This window comes from Somniosus microcephalus, chromosome 29 (genome assembly GCF_052327205.1).
Source record: "Somniosus microcephalus isolate GS21.2 chromosome 29, FLI_Smic_1.0, whole genome shotgun sequence".
In the NCBI taxonomy this organism is placed as follows: Eukaryota; Metazoa; Chordata; class Chondrichthyes; order Squaliformes; family Somniosidae; genus Somniosus; species Somniosus microcephalus.
Genome location: NC_141015.1, coordinates 36043553 through 36060802, shown reverse-complemented (window position 1 = coordinate 36060802; position 17250 = coordinate 36043553). Strand labels below are relative to the sequence as shown.

The 17250-nt window shown below is 45.9% G+C and overlaps 1 protein-coding gene across 1 annotated transcript in view; it reads left to right on the top strand.

Annotated features, from left to right (window-relative positions):
- zswim8 (zinc finger, SWIM-type containing 8) overlaps positions 1 to 17250 on the top strand; it is a 219800-nt gene that overhangs the window by 80238 nt on the left and 122312 nt on the right. Inside the window, 1 exon segment of the mRNA XM_085970598.1 lies at positions 4435 to 4529. Coding sequence (XP_085826724.1) covers positions 4435 to 4529 — 95 coding nt within the window.

Below are 17250 nucleotides of genomic sequence, written 5' to 3'. Positions count from 1 at the left end.
GAGTTTTTCCAGCATTTTCTGTTGTTATTTGAGACATTACTGGATCTGGTACTCGGGAATGAGGTGGGTCAAGTGGAGCAAGTGTCAGTAGGGGAACAGTGATCACAGTATCATAACATTTAGATTAGCTGTGGAAAAGAACAGGGATCAATCTAGAGTTAAAATACTTAATTGGAGGAAGGCCAATTTCAGTGGGCTGAGAATGGATCTGGCCCGAGTAAATTTGAATCATAAGATTGGCAGGCAAAACTGTAATCGAACAATGGGCTGCCTTTAAAGAGGAGATGGTTTGGGTACAGTCTGGTAGGAAGAACGAGGAGAGGCAATATAAACTAAAGGGTACAACTCTAAAGGGGGTGCATGAACAGAGAGATCTGGGGGTATATGTACACAAATCGTTGAAGGTGGCAGGACAGGTTGAGAAAGCGGTTAAAAAAGCATGTGGGTTCCTGGGCTTCATAAATAGAGGCATAGAGTACAAAAGCAAGGAAGTTATGATGAACCTGTATAAAACCCTAACTCTAACTGGAGTATTGTGCCCAATTCTGGGCACCGCACATTAGAAAGGACGTGAAGGCCTTAGAGAGCGTGCAGAAGAGATTTACAAGAATGGTTTCAGGGATGAGGGAGTTCAGTTACGTGGAGAGACTGGAAAAGCTGGGGTTGCTCTCCTTGGAGCAGAGAAGGTTGAGAGGAGATTTGATAGAGGTGTTCAAAATCGTGAGGGGCCCAGACAGAGTACCTATAAAGAAACTGTTCCCATTGGCGGAAGGGTCGAGAACCAGAGGACACAGATTTAAGGTGATTGGCAGAAGAACCAAAGGCGACATGAGGAAAAACTTTTTTACGCAGCAAATGGTTAGGATCTGGAATGCACTGCCTGAAAGGGTGGTGGAGGCAGATTCAATCGTGGCTTTCAAAAGGGAATTGGATAAGTACTGAAGGAAAAAAATTGCAGGGCTACGGGGAAAGGGCGGGGGGAGCGAGACTAGCTGACGCGCTCTTGCAGAGAGCCAGGACGGGCTCGACGGGCCGAATGGCCACCTTATGTGCTGTAACCATTCTATGATTCTAATGCCCCTCTAATCCATCTAACTTTAAATCGCTGCCCCCTGGTTATTGACCTCTGCGCTAAGGGAAATAGGTTCGTTAATTAGGAATTTAATGAAATGAGGTAGATTCTGATGCAGTTAATTTGGGAATGTAAGCAATGACACCACTGAGAGGAAGATAACACTAGGTCAGGAGTCTCACTGGTGTTAAAGGATGTTAGCTCTTCTCCAGCGTAAATATCCTCAGCCTCTCCTTGAAGCTCTGGCCAAAATTAAGGTGTCGGCCGTGGCTCAGTGGGCAGCACTCTCGCCTCTGAGTCAGAAGGTTGTGGGTTCAAGTCCTACTCCAGAGACTTGAGCAAAAAAATCCAGGCTGACACTCCAGTGTGGTGCTGAGGGAGTGCTGCACTGTCGGAGGTGCCGTCTTTTGGATGAGATGTTAAACTGAGGTCCCGTCTGCCCCCTCAGGTGGACGTAAAAGACACTATTTCGAAGAAGAGCAGGAGAGTTCTCCCTGGTGTCCTCGCAGAATAGAATCTATGAAGTACCCCAGCTGGGGCAATGCCAGTACTTTGTAAATGCTCGTGGTCACTTCCAGGACTTTTGCTCAATCCCTTATTTGATCGTATGCTGTCTTTGTTGTTGCGCCACACACTGTGCCGATAGTTTGAGCAAGCTTTTCACTGAGTACCCCCAGATTCCTCCCCTTTCTTGTGTTGTATCCTGACTAATATGGTTTAGCTTGTATTCCCATTGCTTGTTCTACTATCCCAGCCTCACCATTTTCCTACATTAAACAGCATTTGCCACTAGCCTGCCCGATTGCAGATTTATGTACGTACTGCCTTGCTTTGTTCACTGCCTCACAAGCTAGCAGGGGGATATAGCTTCCGTTATGTCGATGTTTGCAGAATCCCAAGTTATTCTGTCTCTGACACGGAGCAATTAGGCAACCTTCACACTTACGAATTTCTGATGGTGTCCATAAGGCAAGGTAAATCAATGACTAAGTGGCAGGTAGCTAACTGGATGGTTGAGTGCTTCCTACACTCTGGAGCAGAAACCCAAGGGGCAGATTATGGGATGATCCACCTGTTCCACGGCAGCTTTCTCGGGCATCTCTCCAATTCTAATTGATGGCGTATGGCAGGCAATCACATGCAGCAATCCTAATCCATTTCTTACGGATTTGCAGTCTATATTCAACTGCAGCACATGACGACTCCAGTTGGCAGATTGGTCCTGACAGCTGGTGTTATGGTTCTTAAGCAAGGGTGTCATCATCCTGCATTTCTTTTTACCACGTATGCGGTGCATGGATGATGCGGAATATAAAAAATATATATTACCCACCTGCTCAGGCAATCTTCACACACATCCTGTGTGCCTCAGAGGCAGTGCAACAAAGGTTCACTAGACTGATCCCCTGGGATGAGAGGGGACCAAGTAGATTGGACCTCTACTCGCTGGAGTTTAGAAGAATGAGAGGTATCTCATTGGAACATAAAAGATTCTGAGGGGGATTGACAGGGTAGAGGCTGAGAGGTTGTTTCCCCCTGGCTGGAGAGTCTAGAACTAGGGTCACAGTCTCAGGAAAAGGGGTCGGCCATTTAAGACTGAGATGAGGAATTTCTTCACTCAGAGGGTTGTGAATCTTTGGAATTCTCTGCCCCAGAGGGCTGTGAATGCTGAGTCTTTGAGTATATTCAAGGCTGAGATCGATACAGTAGATAGATTATTATTTGCTTGCTTGGCGTTTGTAGGAGGAACGTATTAATGCATAAGAACATAAGAAATAGGAGCAGGATTAGGCCATTCAGCACTTGGCCTGCTCCCCCATTCAATAAGGTCATGGCTGATCTTCTACCTGAACTACACCTTCCCGCCCTATCCCCATTTCCCTTGGTTCCCTTAGTATCCAAAAATCTATCGATCTCTGTCTTGAATATACTCAACGACTGAGCCTCCACAGCCCTCTGGGGTAGAGAATTCCAAAGATTCACCACCCTCTGAGTGAAGAAATTCCTCCTCATCTCAGTCCTAAATGGCCGACCCCTTATTCTGAGACCCCTGGTCCTAGACTCCCCAGCCAGGGGGGGACATCCTCCCTGCATCTACCCTTTCAAGTCCCTTGAAAATCTTACACGTTTCAATGAGATCGCCTCTCATTCTTCTAAACTCTGGGGAATATAGGCCGAGCCTACTCAACCTCTTCACGTAGGACAAACCCCCCTCATCCCTAGGGATCAGTCTGGTGAATTGGGTGCATTGGGTTTTGTGGTTTGGTTGCCCTTGCACTGGCAGGAATCTGCCCAATTGGTGGTCCTGGATGGTGGGCTCATTATTCATGTCCGAATTTGGGTTTATTGCTGCTACTCACCTGCGTCCTCGCCTGGAATGTGGCGTGAGATGTTGGACACAGGTCATTGAATAACTTAAAGTACATCTGATGGGGAAAAATGTCTGTTCAAAATCAATTTAAAATTCAAAGACGGGGATAGAAATTTTTGGAATACTTGTCTTTTGAATGGGCAAATTTTCACGGCACAGATACTAAACGCACAGAGAGTAATGTAGAGAAGATGATTCCACTTGTGGAGGAGTCCAAAACACATGGCCATCAATATAAGATAGTCGCTAATAAATCCAATAAGGAATTCAGTCGCACCTTTACGCAGAGAGTGGCGAGAATGTGGAACTCGCTACCACAGGCAGTGGCTGAGGCGAATAGCAGAGATTCATTTAAGGGGAAACTAGATAAACACATGAGGGAGAAAGGAATAGAAGGATATGTTGGGAGGAAGGAATTGAAAGAATATACTGTGCTTTTGTAAGAGGCAGGAAAGATAAAATGTTGCAAATGGGAATGGCAAAATCATACAGCGTGAAAATATTTTCATGCTGTATGATTTTGCCATTCCCATTTGCAACATTTTATTTTTCCTGCCTCTTACAAAAGCACAGTATATTCCTTCAATTCCTGCCCCCCCCCCTGTCTCTGCACCTGCTTAATATCTGTTACAGCTCCAGCTTTTTCCAGTTCTGATGAAGGGTCCCAGACCTGAAACGTTAACTCTGTTTCTCTCTCCACGGAGGCTGCCTGGCCTGCCGAGTGTTTCCAGCATTTTCTGTTGTTGTTTCAGATTTCCAGCATCCGCAGTATTTTGTTATTGTAGAAGGATATGTTGAGTGGGTGAGATGACGAGGGGTGGGAGGAGGCTCGTGTGGAGCGCAAACACCGGCACGGACCAGTTGGGCCGAATGGCCAGTTTCTGTGCTGTAAATTCCATGGAATTCTGTGTAATGTACTTCCCCTCAGTTCCGCACTTCCCCGTGTTCCTGTTGTTGTAACTTAACTATATGTCTCTCATCCCGCCCTCAGATTATACTCGTGTCTGGCTAATGGCAGTGCCGATGAATTCCAACGAGGGGAGCAACTCTTCAGAGTGCGAGCAGTGAAAGATCCACTGCAGATAGGTAAGCTGGTGACAAAACTTAATTCCCTGGATAGTCATCTCGTAAAATGTCACCTCTCCTAATGGGCCACTCGTACTTATTAACCAATCAAAGATTTTGGAAGGTGGGTAACTGTGATGGGTTAATAAGAGTTAGTTCATTTTCTGCCTTCTCTTCTCGCCTCCCTCAATATTTTACTTGATTTTTCCTTAATTATTTTATTTGATTCACCCCTGTGCTCGCTGATCTACATTGGCTCCCGGTTAAGCAACGCCTCGGTTTCAAAATTCTCATCCTTGTTTTCAAATCCCTCCGTGACCTCGCCCCTCCCTGTTGCATGGCAGATGCAGTATAATGTGGATAAATGCGAGGTTATCCACTTTGGTGGCAAAAACATGAAGGCAGATTATTATCTGAACAGCAGTAGATTGGGAGAAGGGGAAGTGCAACGAGACCTGGGTGCCCTTGCACAAGAAACTTTGTGTTATCCGGAGGCTAAATGTCCGGCAAGCTCGAGCCACTGGCAAAAATCAGGAGCCATTTTTTTTTTTTCTTTTCGTTGCTTTTTTTTTCCCCAGTCAGGCACTGCAAGGTCTGTAGCTATAGCAACAGCTTCAGCTAGAGACACTTGCAGCTGCAGCTGACTGTTTAGAAGCTGTTGCTAAGCAACAGTGTTTGTTGTCAGATACGGAGATGAAAACCTCCGTATGCTTCAACATTAGCACTGGTTTGTCCGGCAGTTTTGAGGGAACGGCAACAGCTCGGTCCCGTCGGTGCCGGATAGCGCAAAGTTTCCTGTACATCTGTCGCTGAAGGTAAGCATGCAGGTGCAACAGGTGGTTAAGAAGGCAAATGATATGTTGGCCTTCATAGCGAGAGGATTCGAGTACAGGAGCAAGGATGTCTTGCTGCAGTTGTACAGGGCCTTGGTGAGACCACACCTTGAGTATTGTGTGCAGTTTTGGTCGCCTTATCTGAGGAAGGATGTTCTTGCCATGGAGAGAATGCAGCGAAGATTCACCAGACTGATACCTGGGATGGCAGGAATAACTTATGAAGTGAGATTGAGTCAATTAGGCTTATATTCACTAGAGTTCAGAAGAATGAGCAGGGATCTCATTGAAACTTATAAAATTCTAACAGGACTACACAGACTAGATGTTCCCGATGGCGGGGGAGTCCAGAACCAGGGGTCACAGTCTAAGGATAAGGGGTAAGCCATTTAGGACTGAGATGAGGAGGAATTTCTTCACCCAGAGAGTGGTGAACCTGTGGAATTCTCTACCACAGAAGGCAGTTGAGACCAATTCATTAAATATATTCAAGAAGGAGTTAGATATATTTCTTAAGGCTAAAGGGATCAAGGGATATGGGGAGAAAGCAGGGACGGGGTACTGAATTTGGATGATCAGCCATGATCTCATTAAATGGCGGAGCAGGCTCGAGGGGCCGAATGGCCTACTCCTGCTCCTATCATCTATGTTTCTATCTCTGTAATCTCCTCCAGCCCCGCAACCCCCCCCCCCCCCCCCCCAAGATATCTGCGCTCCTCTAATTCTGTCCTCTTGAACATCCCTGATTTAATCGCTCAACCATTGGTGGCCGTGCCTAGATCCTAAACTCTGAAATTCCCTGCCTAAACCGCTCCGCCTCTCTACCCCTCTCTCCTCCTTTAAACCTACCTCTTTGACCAAACGTTTGGTCACCTGCCCTAATTTCCCCTTATGTGGCTCGGTGTCAAATATTTTGTCTTGTAACATTCCTGTGAAGCGCCTTGGGACGTTTTACTACGTTAAAGGCGCTATATAAATACAAGTTGTTAACTTCAGATTGCCGGGAGTTCAGCGCGTGCTGGGGGGGTGGTGGGGGGAGAGGAGGGGGGCAAGCCCTGATTGGACAGCAGGATCTATTCTGCATGTATGAACTAACTCAGCCATGCCTATCCCATTGGCCATTTAGCGGCATTTTATCTGTTCTGGGCATCGGTGAGTGGTAGCTATTGTCATGGCATGCCAGCCATGAATTGCCACTATGCATTCTATGGGTCTGCATTGCAAAACCATTTAATGCATAGTAACAATCTATGCAGTCTGTCGGACCAAACTTTGCACGTTTGTTTTCTATGTCTACAGAATTCAGTCCAAAAACCAAGCTTCCAAATTGGCAATGCAGAGAAATCAGGACATAAGAACAGGCGTAGGCCATTTTGCCCCTCGAGCCTGTTCCGCCATGTTGCAGAGTGAGCTGCAAACACTACTGCACAAAAGCGAAATACTGCGGATGCTGGAAATCTGAAATAAAACCAGAAAATGCTGCAAACACTTGGCGGGTCAGGCAGCATCTGTGGAGAGAGAAACAGTCAGCGTCAGAACTGGAAAAAGTTAGAGCTGTAACAGGTTTAAGCAAGTACAGAGGCTGGGGCAGGGGGAGGGGAGGAGAGGAAAGAACAAAAGGGGAAGGTCTGTGATCGGATGGAAGGCAGGAGAGATTCAAAGACAAAAGGGATGATGGTGCGAGGCAGAAGGAGATGGCAATGGGACAAGTAAAGAAACATAAGATGGGTCTAGAGGAGGTGTAAATGGGAATGGCAGAATCATCAACAGCAGATGTCCAAAAAAATGGGGGCAGAGGTTATGACCTGAAATTGTTGAACTCTGTGTTGAGTCTGGAAGGCTGTTGTACTATATGTTTGAAACTTTCGAGCCCCGATTCGTATCAGTTGAGCTGCAGTGGAATGCTAATACAGGTCCGCTAATGGCTGCCATAGGTTTTGCAAGAGGCTCCCAGGTAAAATCTCCGACTGAATCTGGATTCAGCTGCCGGAAATACTCTTCCTGGAGGTTTTCTCTTTAGTGCAGTTTTTTCGAACAGCGTTTCCAAGCTGTACCCAGTAAAATGGCACTACTGGAGCACAGAAATCCAGGCTGACACTCCAGTGCAGTGCTGAGGGAGTGCTGCACTGTCGGAGGTGCCGTCTTTTGGATGTTAAACTGAGGGCTCCGTCTGCTCTCTCAGGTGGATGTAAAAGATCCCATGGCCACTATTTCGAAGAGGAGCAGGGGAGTTCTCCCCGGTGTCCTGGGGCCAAAATTTATCCCTCAATCAACATAATAAAAACAGATTATCTGGTCATTATCACATTGCTGTTTGTGGGAGCTTGCTGTGTGTAAATTGGCTGCCGCGTTTCCCACTTTACAACAGTGACTACACTTCAAAAAGTACTTCATTGGCTGTAAAGTGCTTTGCGATGTCCTGAGGCCATGAAAGCACCGTAGAATTGCAAGTAATTTTTTTTCCTCTTGCGCATGTGGGGCCTCGCTGACTGCATATTGCCTACCATGTTTGCACTTCAAAAGTAATTCATTGGCTTGGAAGCACTTTGGGACCCCACGAAGATGTGAACGATGCTAAATCATGCAGGTCTTCCTTGCCTTCCTTCCCTTTTTCTTCTTTCCTTTCCTTAAGGTAGAGAGCAATAACATGCAGCGCTGTCTGGAGTAACGTTCGAAGAATCCCACTTTCCAATGACTGGTTTACCCTTCTAGGCCATGCTCGTGCATACAGAAGTGCTCTGAAGCATAGGATTCATTCCAACAAAAGTGCTGGTTTGCGAAAGGAAATGTTTAGAGCAAGAATTTCCGATTGGCCATTGTGTGATTTACTTCTGAGCAGAAGTGGCAGACACAAAGGCGGCCGTTTAAATTACTGATGATCAGCCATGATCGCATTGAATGGCGGAGCAGGCTCGAGGGGCCGAATGGCCGACTCCTGCTCCTATCTTCTATGTTTCTATGTTACTTTGCATTTTGCGAAACTCTGGCAATGTTGCTCGGTTGCATAAACCAGAACGTACCGGTTTACCGCAGACTGTTACCAAGAATTGGTCATAGAGTCATAACGGCGCAGAAGGAGGCCATTCAGCCCATTGAGTCCGTGCCGGCTCTCTGTAGAGCAATCCAGTCAGTCCCATTCCCCCGCTCTATCCCCGTAGCCCTGCAAGTTTATTTCCCTCAAGTGCCTATTCAGTCTCCCCTTGAAAACATTGAGTGTCTCCGCTTCCACCACTTCCGTCGGCAGTGAGTTCCAGGTCATCACCACTTGCTGCGTTAAAAAAAAAAAGTTTTTCCTCACATCCACCACTTCAGTCGGCAGGGTAATATGTGGGATATGTAACAGGGTATGACGTAAGAAAACTACTAGGCACTTGGTCTGAGTATTAAACAAGGCTTTAATCAACTGTTTTTCAACATGGAGATCTAGTTGTGTCCTTCACTAGTTCCTGTTAAAGAATGTCCTGAGCAAGCTGGGCCCATGCCCGAGAAAGCAGGGACAGGGTACTGAATTGGATGATCAGCCATGACCTCCTTGAATGGCGGAGCAGGCTCGAGGGGCCGAATGGCCTACTCCTGCTCCTATCTTCTATGTTTCTATTTATACTCTCCCTGGACAGCGCCACCAGCAGGCCGCCCAGTATCATTTCATAAGTCATTTGCACACGAATGACAAGATTCATGTCAGGGTCTATGACTGTATTGTAGACTAAGATGAAGAACATAACTGGTTTAATAAGATTCACCCTTCACAGTAGCTGTGGCACTTGGTTTGGAGCCTTCCGCTTTTTTTTTGTGGCTGGTTTCGATACCATGCTGCGTGTGTCGGATCATTTTCAATCTGTAAAGGTTTGACCGAGGCCTGCCTGTAGTTCTTCCTGTATTTGCTCCGAAGCCCCGCTGTGCGTCCATCTGTAGCCAGGCCATTCCCCTCTGCGTGTTTCTAACAGCCGTTGCAGTTTCCCGTCGTTCAGTTGGCTCGCCAGCTATAGTTCCTGTTTCTTTTCCTGAAGACAGGACAGTTCCTTATGCCTGTCTACCTGAAATCCTAAAATAGGGGCTATTTTTGATTCTTTGTTTGATTTTAACACATCGCTCTTCCGTCACCGTGGGATAACTCTTCTGCCTTCCTTTCGTTAGCTGGCCAAAAATGTCCTGAGCAATCTCTGAAAAAATAAAGACTTGCATTTCTATAGCCCCGTTCATGACCACCGGACGTCCCAAAGCGCTTTACAGCCAATGAAGTACTTTTTGAAGTGTGGTCACTGTTGTATTGTACGAAAAGCGGCAGCCAATTTGCGCAGAGCAAGCTCCCACAAACAGTAATGTGATAATGACTAGATAATCTGTTTTTGTGATTTATGATTGAGGGATAAATATTGGCCTCAGGACACCGGGGCGAACTCCCCTGCTTTTCGTCGAAATAGTGCCGTGGGATCTTTTACATCCACCTGAGAGAGCAGACAGGGCCTCGGTTTAACGTCTTGTCCGAAAGGCGGCACCTCCGGCAGTGCAGCACTCCCTCAGCACTGGAGTGTCAGCCTAGATTTTTGTGCTCAAGTCTCTGGAGTGGGGGCTTGAACCCACAACCTTCTGACTCAGAAGGGAGAGTGCTACCCACTGAGCCACTGGCTGACTCATCTGCACCGAGCTTTAAACTAAATGTTGTCTGTTTTGTGCATTAGATCTGTAATCTGCCTCTGCAAAGTGGCTTTTGATCATGACTTATGCTGCTGTTTATGAAGTTGGTCATTTTAGAGGGAACTTTATTCTTGGGAGATGACTGAATTGCTGCTTTGAGAAGCTTCTCCTCCAGAGGTCTCTTGTGCATCTCTCGGATCCCTCGGCTTTCAGCAAAGTGATCATCAGCTTCTGATTGGGATTGTCGAGAAGTGTTATTGAACTTCCACCTCGTACTGTGCGATGCTCCACCGTATGGAGCTGAAGTAGTCATGACACAGCACTGATCAGGTCCCATTTTGTGATTTCTCAGACTACAAGAAATTATTCAAGGAGCCCAAAACAAGTATTGAACAAATGACTAAGTGCCAGGGCCTGGCAAATAGGAATGTTCTCTCGGTTTGGCTCCGCCACAGCTCAAACGGATCTGCGCGCAGCTATTGCGGCAGTTTCTGGTTAATGAGAAGACTGTTTTGAAAATGGTCAGCTAGAGTTCAAGTATCAGAATAAAGTTAGTTGCCCTTCCAAAACGATACATTTATTGGTGCGTTGAACATCATTGGTGATTGGCCTTTAACGAGGTGGCTTGGTCACAGGTATTGAGGCAATCTTTCTAAAAGATTATAAATCAACCATGAAACACACAAAAAGTTAGCATGCAGGAACAGCAAGTAATTAGGAAGGCAAATGGAGTGTTGGCCTTTATTGCTAGGGGATGGAGTATAAAAGTAGGGAAGTCCTGCTACAACTGTACAGGGTGTTGGTGAGACCACACCTGGAGTACTGCGTACAGTTTTGGTCTCCTTATTTAAGGAGGGATATACTTGCATTGGAGGCAGTTCAGTGAAGGTTCACGAGGTTGATTCTGGAGATGAAGGGGTTGTCTTATGAGGAAAGGTTGAGCAGGTTGGGCCTATACTCATTGGAGTTTAGAAGAATGAGAGGTGATCTTATTGAAACATATAAGATTCTGAGGGGGCTTGAGAGGATGTTCCCCCTCGTGGGGGAATCTAGAACTATGGGGCATAGTTTCAGGATAAGGGGTCGCCCATTTAAGACGGAGATGAGGAGGAATTTCTTCTCAGAGGGTCGTGAATCTTTGGAATTCTCTGCCCCAGAGAGCTGTGGAGGCTGAGCCAGTGAATATATTCAAGGCAGAGATAGACAGAGTTTGGAACTACAAGGGAGTCGAGGGTTATGGGGAACAGGCAGAAAAGTGGAGTTGAGGCCAAGATCAGATCAGCCATGATCTTATTGAATGGCGGAGCAGGCTCGAGGGGCTGAATGGCCTAATCTTGCTCCTATTTCTTATGTAACCTGGTTCCAAAGCAAGGTTGTTGCAAATGAATTGTGTTTCCTCTCTGGTTCTCGTGTCACGAGCAGGAGGAACATTGTTCACTTGGCACTGACCACCCTCCAGTACCTTTGCCGAAGTGGCCGTATGCGAGCCCAGCATATTGGAGTCGGCAGGCTATTTGACTGTGGGACCTTCACAGCTGAGCCCAGTCCTGGCCTGAACTGCCCCTGTTGTGACCACTGATTTGGCTGAAGAACCGCAGGAGGAGAAGTCTGAAGGAAGGTTCACTACACAGTTTGGGGGACACGGGTGAACATTGGGGGAAATAAACTTTTAATGGTTGAAGTACTTGTGAAACGAGGAGACCGTTAAGGTTTTGAAATGTCCTGTTATTAGGCACAAGAGCTCACTTTTAAATGTGTGGTTTGTGATTAGTTTTTGGCCCAACTCTTAAACGCTCTGCTTGGCGTGGAAGATTTTGCATGCAGTGTATCACAGGAACTAGGAGGAATATTACAGGACGATAAAGCTTTGTTTGGATAAAACATTTGGTAATGAAATCAGTGCCTGAAGTATTTGGGCTTTGTGTAGCTAATCTATTGTAATAGTTTATTTAGCAAAGGAACTTCTCATTCGGGTGTGACTAAGAATAAGTTTAAAATGTTGGATCCTTGACCAGATTTGGAACTTTTTCCTACATTACAACAGTACTTCATTGGCTGTAAAGTGCTTTGGGTAAATGCAAGTCTTTCTTTGATTTCTTTTTATACAGATTTACATAGAAACATAGAAGATAGGAGCAGGAGTAGGCCATTCGGCCCCTTGAGCCTGCTCCGCCATTTAATGAGATCATGGCTGATCATCCAAACTCAGTACCCTGTCCCTGCTTTCTCCCCATATCCCTTGATCCCTTTAGCCTTAAGAAATATATCGAACTCCTTCTTGAATATATTTAATGAATTGGCCTCAACTGCCTTCTGTGGTAGAGAATTCCACAGGTTCACCACTCTCTGGGTGAAGAAATTCCTCCTCATCTCTGTCCTAAATGGCTTACCCCTTATCTTTAGACTGTGATCCCTGGTTCTGGACTCCCCCGCCATCGGGAACATCCTTCCCGCATCTAGTCTGTCTAGTCCTGTTAGAATTTTATAAGTTTCAATGAGATCTCCTCTCATTCTTCTAAACTCCAGCGAATATAAGCCCAATCGATCCAATCTCTCCTCATACGTTATTCCTGCCATCCCAGGTATCAGTCTGGTGAATCTTCGCTGCACTCCCTCCATGGCAAGAACATCCTTCCTCAGATAAGGCGACCAAAACTGCACACAATACTCAAGGTGTGGTCTCAGCAAGGCCCTGTACAACTGCAGCAGGACATCCTTGTTCCTGTACTCGAATCCTCTCGCTATGAAGGCCAACAACCATTTGCCTTCTGAACCGTCTGCTGCACCTGCATACTTGCCTTCAGCAACTGGTGCGCAAGGACACCCAGGTCTCGTTGCACTTCCCCTTCTCCCAATCTATTGCCGTTCAGATAATAACCTGCCTTCCTGTTTTTGCCACCAAAGTGGATAACCTCGCATTTATCCACATTATACGGCATCTGCCCAATCACCCAACCTGTCCAAATCATACTGGAGTTTCTCGGCATCCTCCTCACAGCACACATGCCCACCCAGCTTTGTGTCGTCTGCAAACTTGGAGATATTACATCTAGTTCCCTCGTCTAGATCATTAATATATATTGTGAATAGCTGGGGTCCAAGCACCGATCCCTGCGGTACCCCACTAGTCACAATTCACAATTCAAATCGCTTTATTGGCATGATAAGTTACATCTTATGTTGCCAAAGCATCAAAATACATTTATGGTTGAGCACATAAACGCAGTTCTATTCATACAGTGTATAAACAGGTATATCCCTGAGTGTATAAATATACATTCGCATTGTTTATATATATTCTTTTCTTAGTTTACTGGTTGTCCCTCTGTTCATGGCAAGCTGTAACATAGTGTGCCGCCAGTGTTACACAGCTTCTCTCCTCTCCCAGTAGGAATGGGAGTTTTTGGTTGTCATTCAGATTTCTGAATTCAGGGCATATTTGTGAGAATTTTTGGTAGAAATTCTCCCTGATGTCCTGATATTTTCCACAGGCTGTGAGGAAGTGCATCTCTGTCTCCACTACTCCCTGACTGCAGTGAGAGCATATCCTGTCTTCTCTTGGCAGCCTGGTCTGCCTGTGTCTGCCTTTTTCGATCGCTAGGCTATGTTCGCTAAGTCTGTACCTTGTCAAGGTTCTTCTCAGTTTGTTATCCTTTACCATGGTCAGGTAATCAGCTATGTTGTATTGTCTGTTTAGGGCCAAGTAGCAATTGAGTTTGCTTTGGGTTTTTGTTGTTTCTGCCCAATATGTCAGATATTTTTCCTTTTGCTTAGCGACGATTGTGTTGGGTCGAATTCTTTGTGTTACCCTGTCACTGTCCTGGGGCTGGTTATTGTTAGCATTGTTAGTAGTTACTTCACTGAGTCCCAGGACTAGTTGACTGAGGGTATTCTTCTTTATGGTCAGCTCTTGGCATTTCAGGGCGTCGTAGTGATAGCATTGGGGGTTGCTCATTTGTAGGTGATTCCAAAATTTGGTGGCTCTTTTTTGGATAGTGATTATTAATGGGTATTGGCCTAGTTCCGCCCTGCATGCATTGTTTACTGTTTTCCTTTGAGTCCGGAGGATACTTTTACAGAATTTTCCATGTAGGATCTCAATTGGGTGTTTGTCCCATTTTGCAAATTCTTGTTGAGTTAGCGGTCCCCATACCTCACTGCCATAGAGTGCAATTGGTTCAATTACTGATTTGAAAATTTTGAGCCAAATGCTAATTGGGATTTCTATTTGGATTGACTTTTTGATGGCATAGAAAGCCCTTCTTGCTTTCTCTTTCAGTTCATTCACAGCCAGTTTGAAGTTTCCCGTAGAACTGATTTTTAAGCCCAAGTATGTGGTGAGTGGTTTGTTCAATTTTGGTTGTTCCTACTGTGAAATTTATTTTGGGTCCCTGGTGTTTGGATCTTTGCTGGAACACAAGGACTTTGGTTTTTTGGGGATTTATTGTCAGGGCCCAAGTCTGGCAGTCCCTGCCTGCCTGCCACTCGTAAAAAGACCCGTTTATTCCAACTCTTTGCTTCCTGTCTGCCAACCAGTTCTCTATCCAAGTCAGTACCTTACCCCCAATCCTATGTGCTTTAACTTACACGCTAATCTCTTATGCGGGACCTTATCGAAAGCCTTCTGAAAGTCCAAATACACCACATCCACTGGTTCACCCTTACCTATTCTACCAGTTACATCCCCAAAAAATTCCAGTAGATTAGTCAAGCACAATTTACCATTTGTAAATCCATGTTGACTTTGTCCGATCCTGTCATTGTTTTCCAAGTGTTCTGCTATTACATCTTTTATAATGGACTCCAGCATTTTCCCCACTACCGATGTCAGGCTTACCGGTCTATAATTCCCCGTTTTCTCTCTAACACCTTTTTTTGAATAGTGGGGTTACATTAGCTACCCTCCAATCCATGGGAGCCGTTCCAGAGTCTATAGAATTTTGGAATTTACAACTTGCATGTGTCTGCAAGAAAGAATTTGCATTTATACCCGTTGCATTTATATTCTGTCTTTCGGACGAGACGTTAAACCGAGGCCTCGTCTGCTCTCAGGTGGGCGTAAAAGATTCCACGGCACTATTTCGAAGAAGAGCTGGGGAGTTCTCCCCGGTGTCCTGGCCAATAGTTATCCCTCAATCAACATCACTAAGAAACAGATGATCTGGTCCTTATCACATTGCTGTTTGTGGGAGCTTGCTGTGCGCAAATTGGCTGCCGTGTTTCCCACATTACAAACAGTGAATACACTCCAAAAAAAAAAGTACTTCATTGGCTGTAAGTGCTTTGGGACGTCCGGTGGTTGTGAAAGGCGCTATAGAAATGCATGTCTTTCTTTATATAGCACCTTATCACATCCTATGGCTATCCCGAAGGGCTTTACACCCAATGGATTACTTTTGAAGTGCGTTCAGTGTTGTTATTTGTCAAATGCGGCAGCCAATTTACTTAAAGCAAGGTCCCACAAACAGTGAATGCATGAATCCATTGTAATGGTTTATTTAGCAAAGGAACTTCTCAATGGCGTGTGATTACGAATAAATTAAAAATTGGATCCTTCGACAAGCTTTGGCCAGGACACTGGGAGTACTCCCTGATCTTCGAGCAGTGCCGAGAGATCTTTTATGTCCACCTCAGCAGGCAGGCAGTGCCTTGGTTTTAATTTTCATCAAAAAGATAGCACCTCCAGCAACGCGGCACTCCCTCAGGGCTGTGCTGAAGTACCAGCCTAGATTAGGTTACTCCAGTCCACAGTGGCATCCAGACCTCTTTAGATTTTTCCCTTTAAGTTGCTAAATGTTGGTGATTCTTTTGATGTTGAATCCTATTTACAGTAGAGCAACATTTACACCACGGAAACAGGCCATTCGGCCCAACTGGTCCGTGCCGGTGTTTATGCTCCACATGAGCCTCCTCCCACCCTACGTCATCTCACCCTATCGACCTATCCTTCTACTCCTTTCTCCCTCATGTATTTTTCTCGCTGACCCTTAAATGCATCAACTGTAAGGACTACTGTAAATTCAAATTTTTGTGATATTCATTAATACTGTGCTAAGCACTCTGATCGTAGAATAGTACAGCACAGAAGGAGGCCATTCGGCCCATCGAGTCTGCGCCGGCTCTTTTGTAGAACAGCCCAGTTAGTCCCACTCCCCCGCTCTTTCCCCATAGCCCTGCAATTTTTTCTCCCAAGTATTTATCCAGCAGTAGATATCTGGAACTCTTTTTACCCCCCCCCCCCTCCGCCTCCCCCAAAAAAGCCTTTGAGACCGGGGGGGCGGTGGGGTCGATTGATGATTTCAAAACTGAGATCTAGATTTTTTTTAGGCAAGAATATTAAGGAACTAGCTGGGGGGCCCGGCGTTGCCAAGGCTTTTTTGTAAAACGGCAGTTTACAGGGCCGCGCGGTTTACGGCCGGCCGCTGCCGCTCCCCCGCTCTGTGTCTCGGGCCGAGCGGTTGTCAGGCCCAGCCCGAGTGACCCCAACTCACCTCCCGCTCCGGCGGGCCGCCGCAGCTGCCCCGCTCGCTGTTGAGTAAAAGCAGTGAAAAAAATGGCGGCTATGTTTCGGGAGGCTGCAGAATTCGGTCCCGCCTACACACGGAATGAAACGCCCCCCGTGACGCACCGATTGGTCAACCATCAGGTCACTGAACTGTAGGATTGGTCAACCATCACGTCAGTCAACGCTAATGAGCGGTAGGCTTGGTCAACCGCTAATGAGCGGATTTTTGAACGTTTTTTGTATACTGTCCGAACAATTTTTGTCTGACCAAAAAGTAAATACGCCTATGAGACTCCCCTAATCATAAGCTTTCTTTTGATATAACATATGTGTAGGTACGCTCTATAACTTTTGAGTGTGTAGCAGACAAACAGACATACAGACGGACGGATCCTTTTTTTTATATATATATTATTATATATATTACGGAAGCAAGGCGGGTAGATAGAGTTAAGATACAGATCTACCATGATCTAATTAAATGGCGGAACAGGCTTGGGGGGCTGAATGGCCTCCTCCTGTTCCTATAAGAGTATGGATCGAGCTAATGGATTTCTTTTCCCAGGCATGTTAATATGAAGAGTCTTCAGGGGAAATATATTTTTTCAGCGTGCTGCACTGAAGTGTGACTCCTACAAATAAGGTTCACTCTCTGCTGCTGTTAACACACCAATCCTTTACTGCGATACCGCATTTCAGTGAACATTTTTGATTAGCTGATTTTCAGCATCAGCGAATAGTAGCGGTTACAGCACTGTGAGTTCCA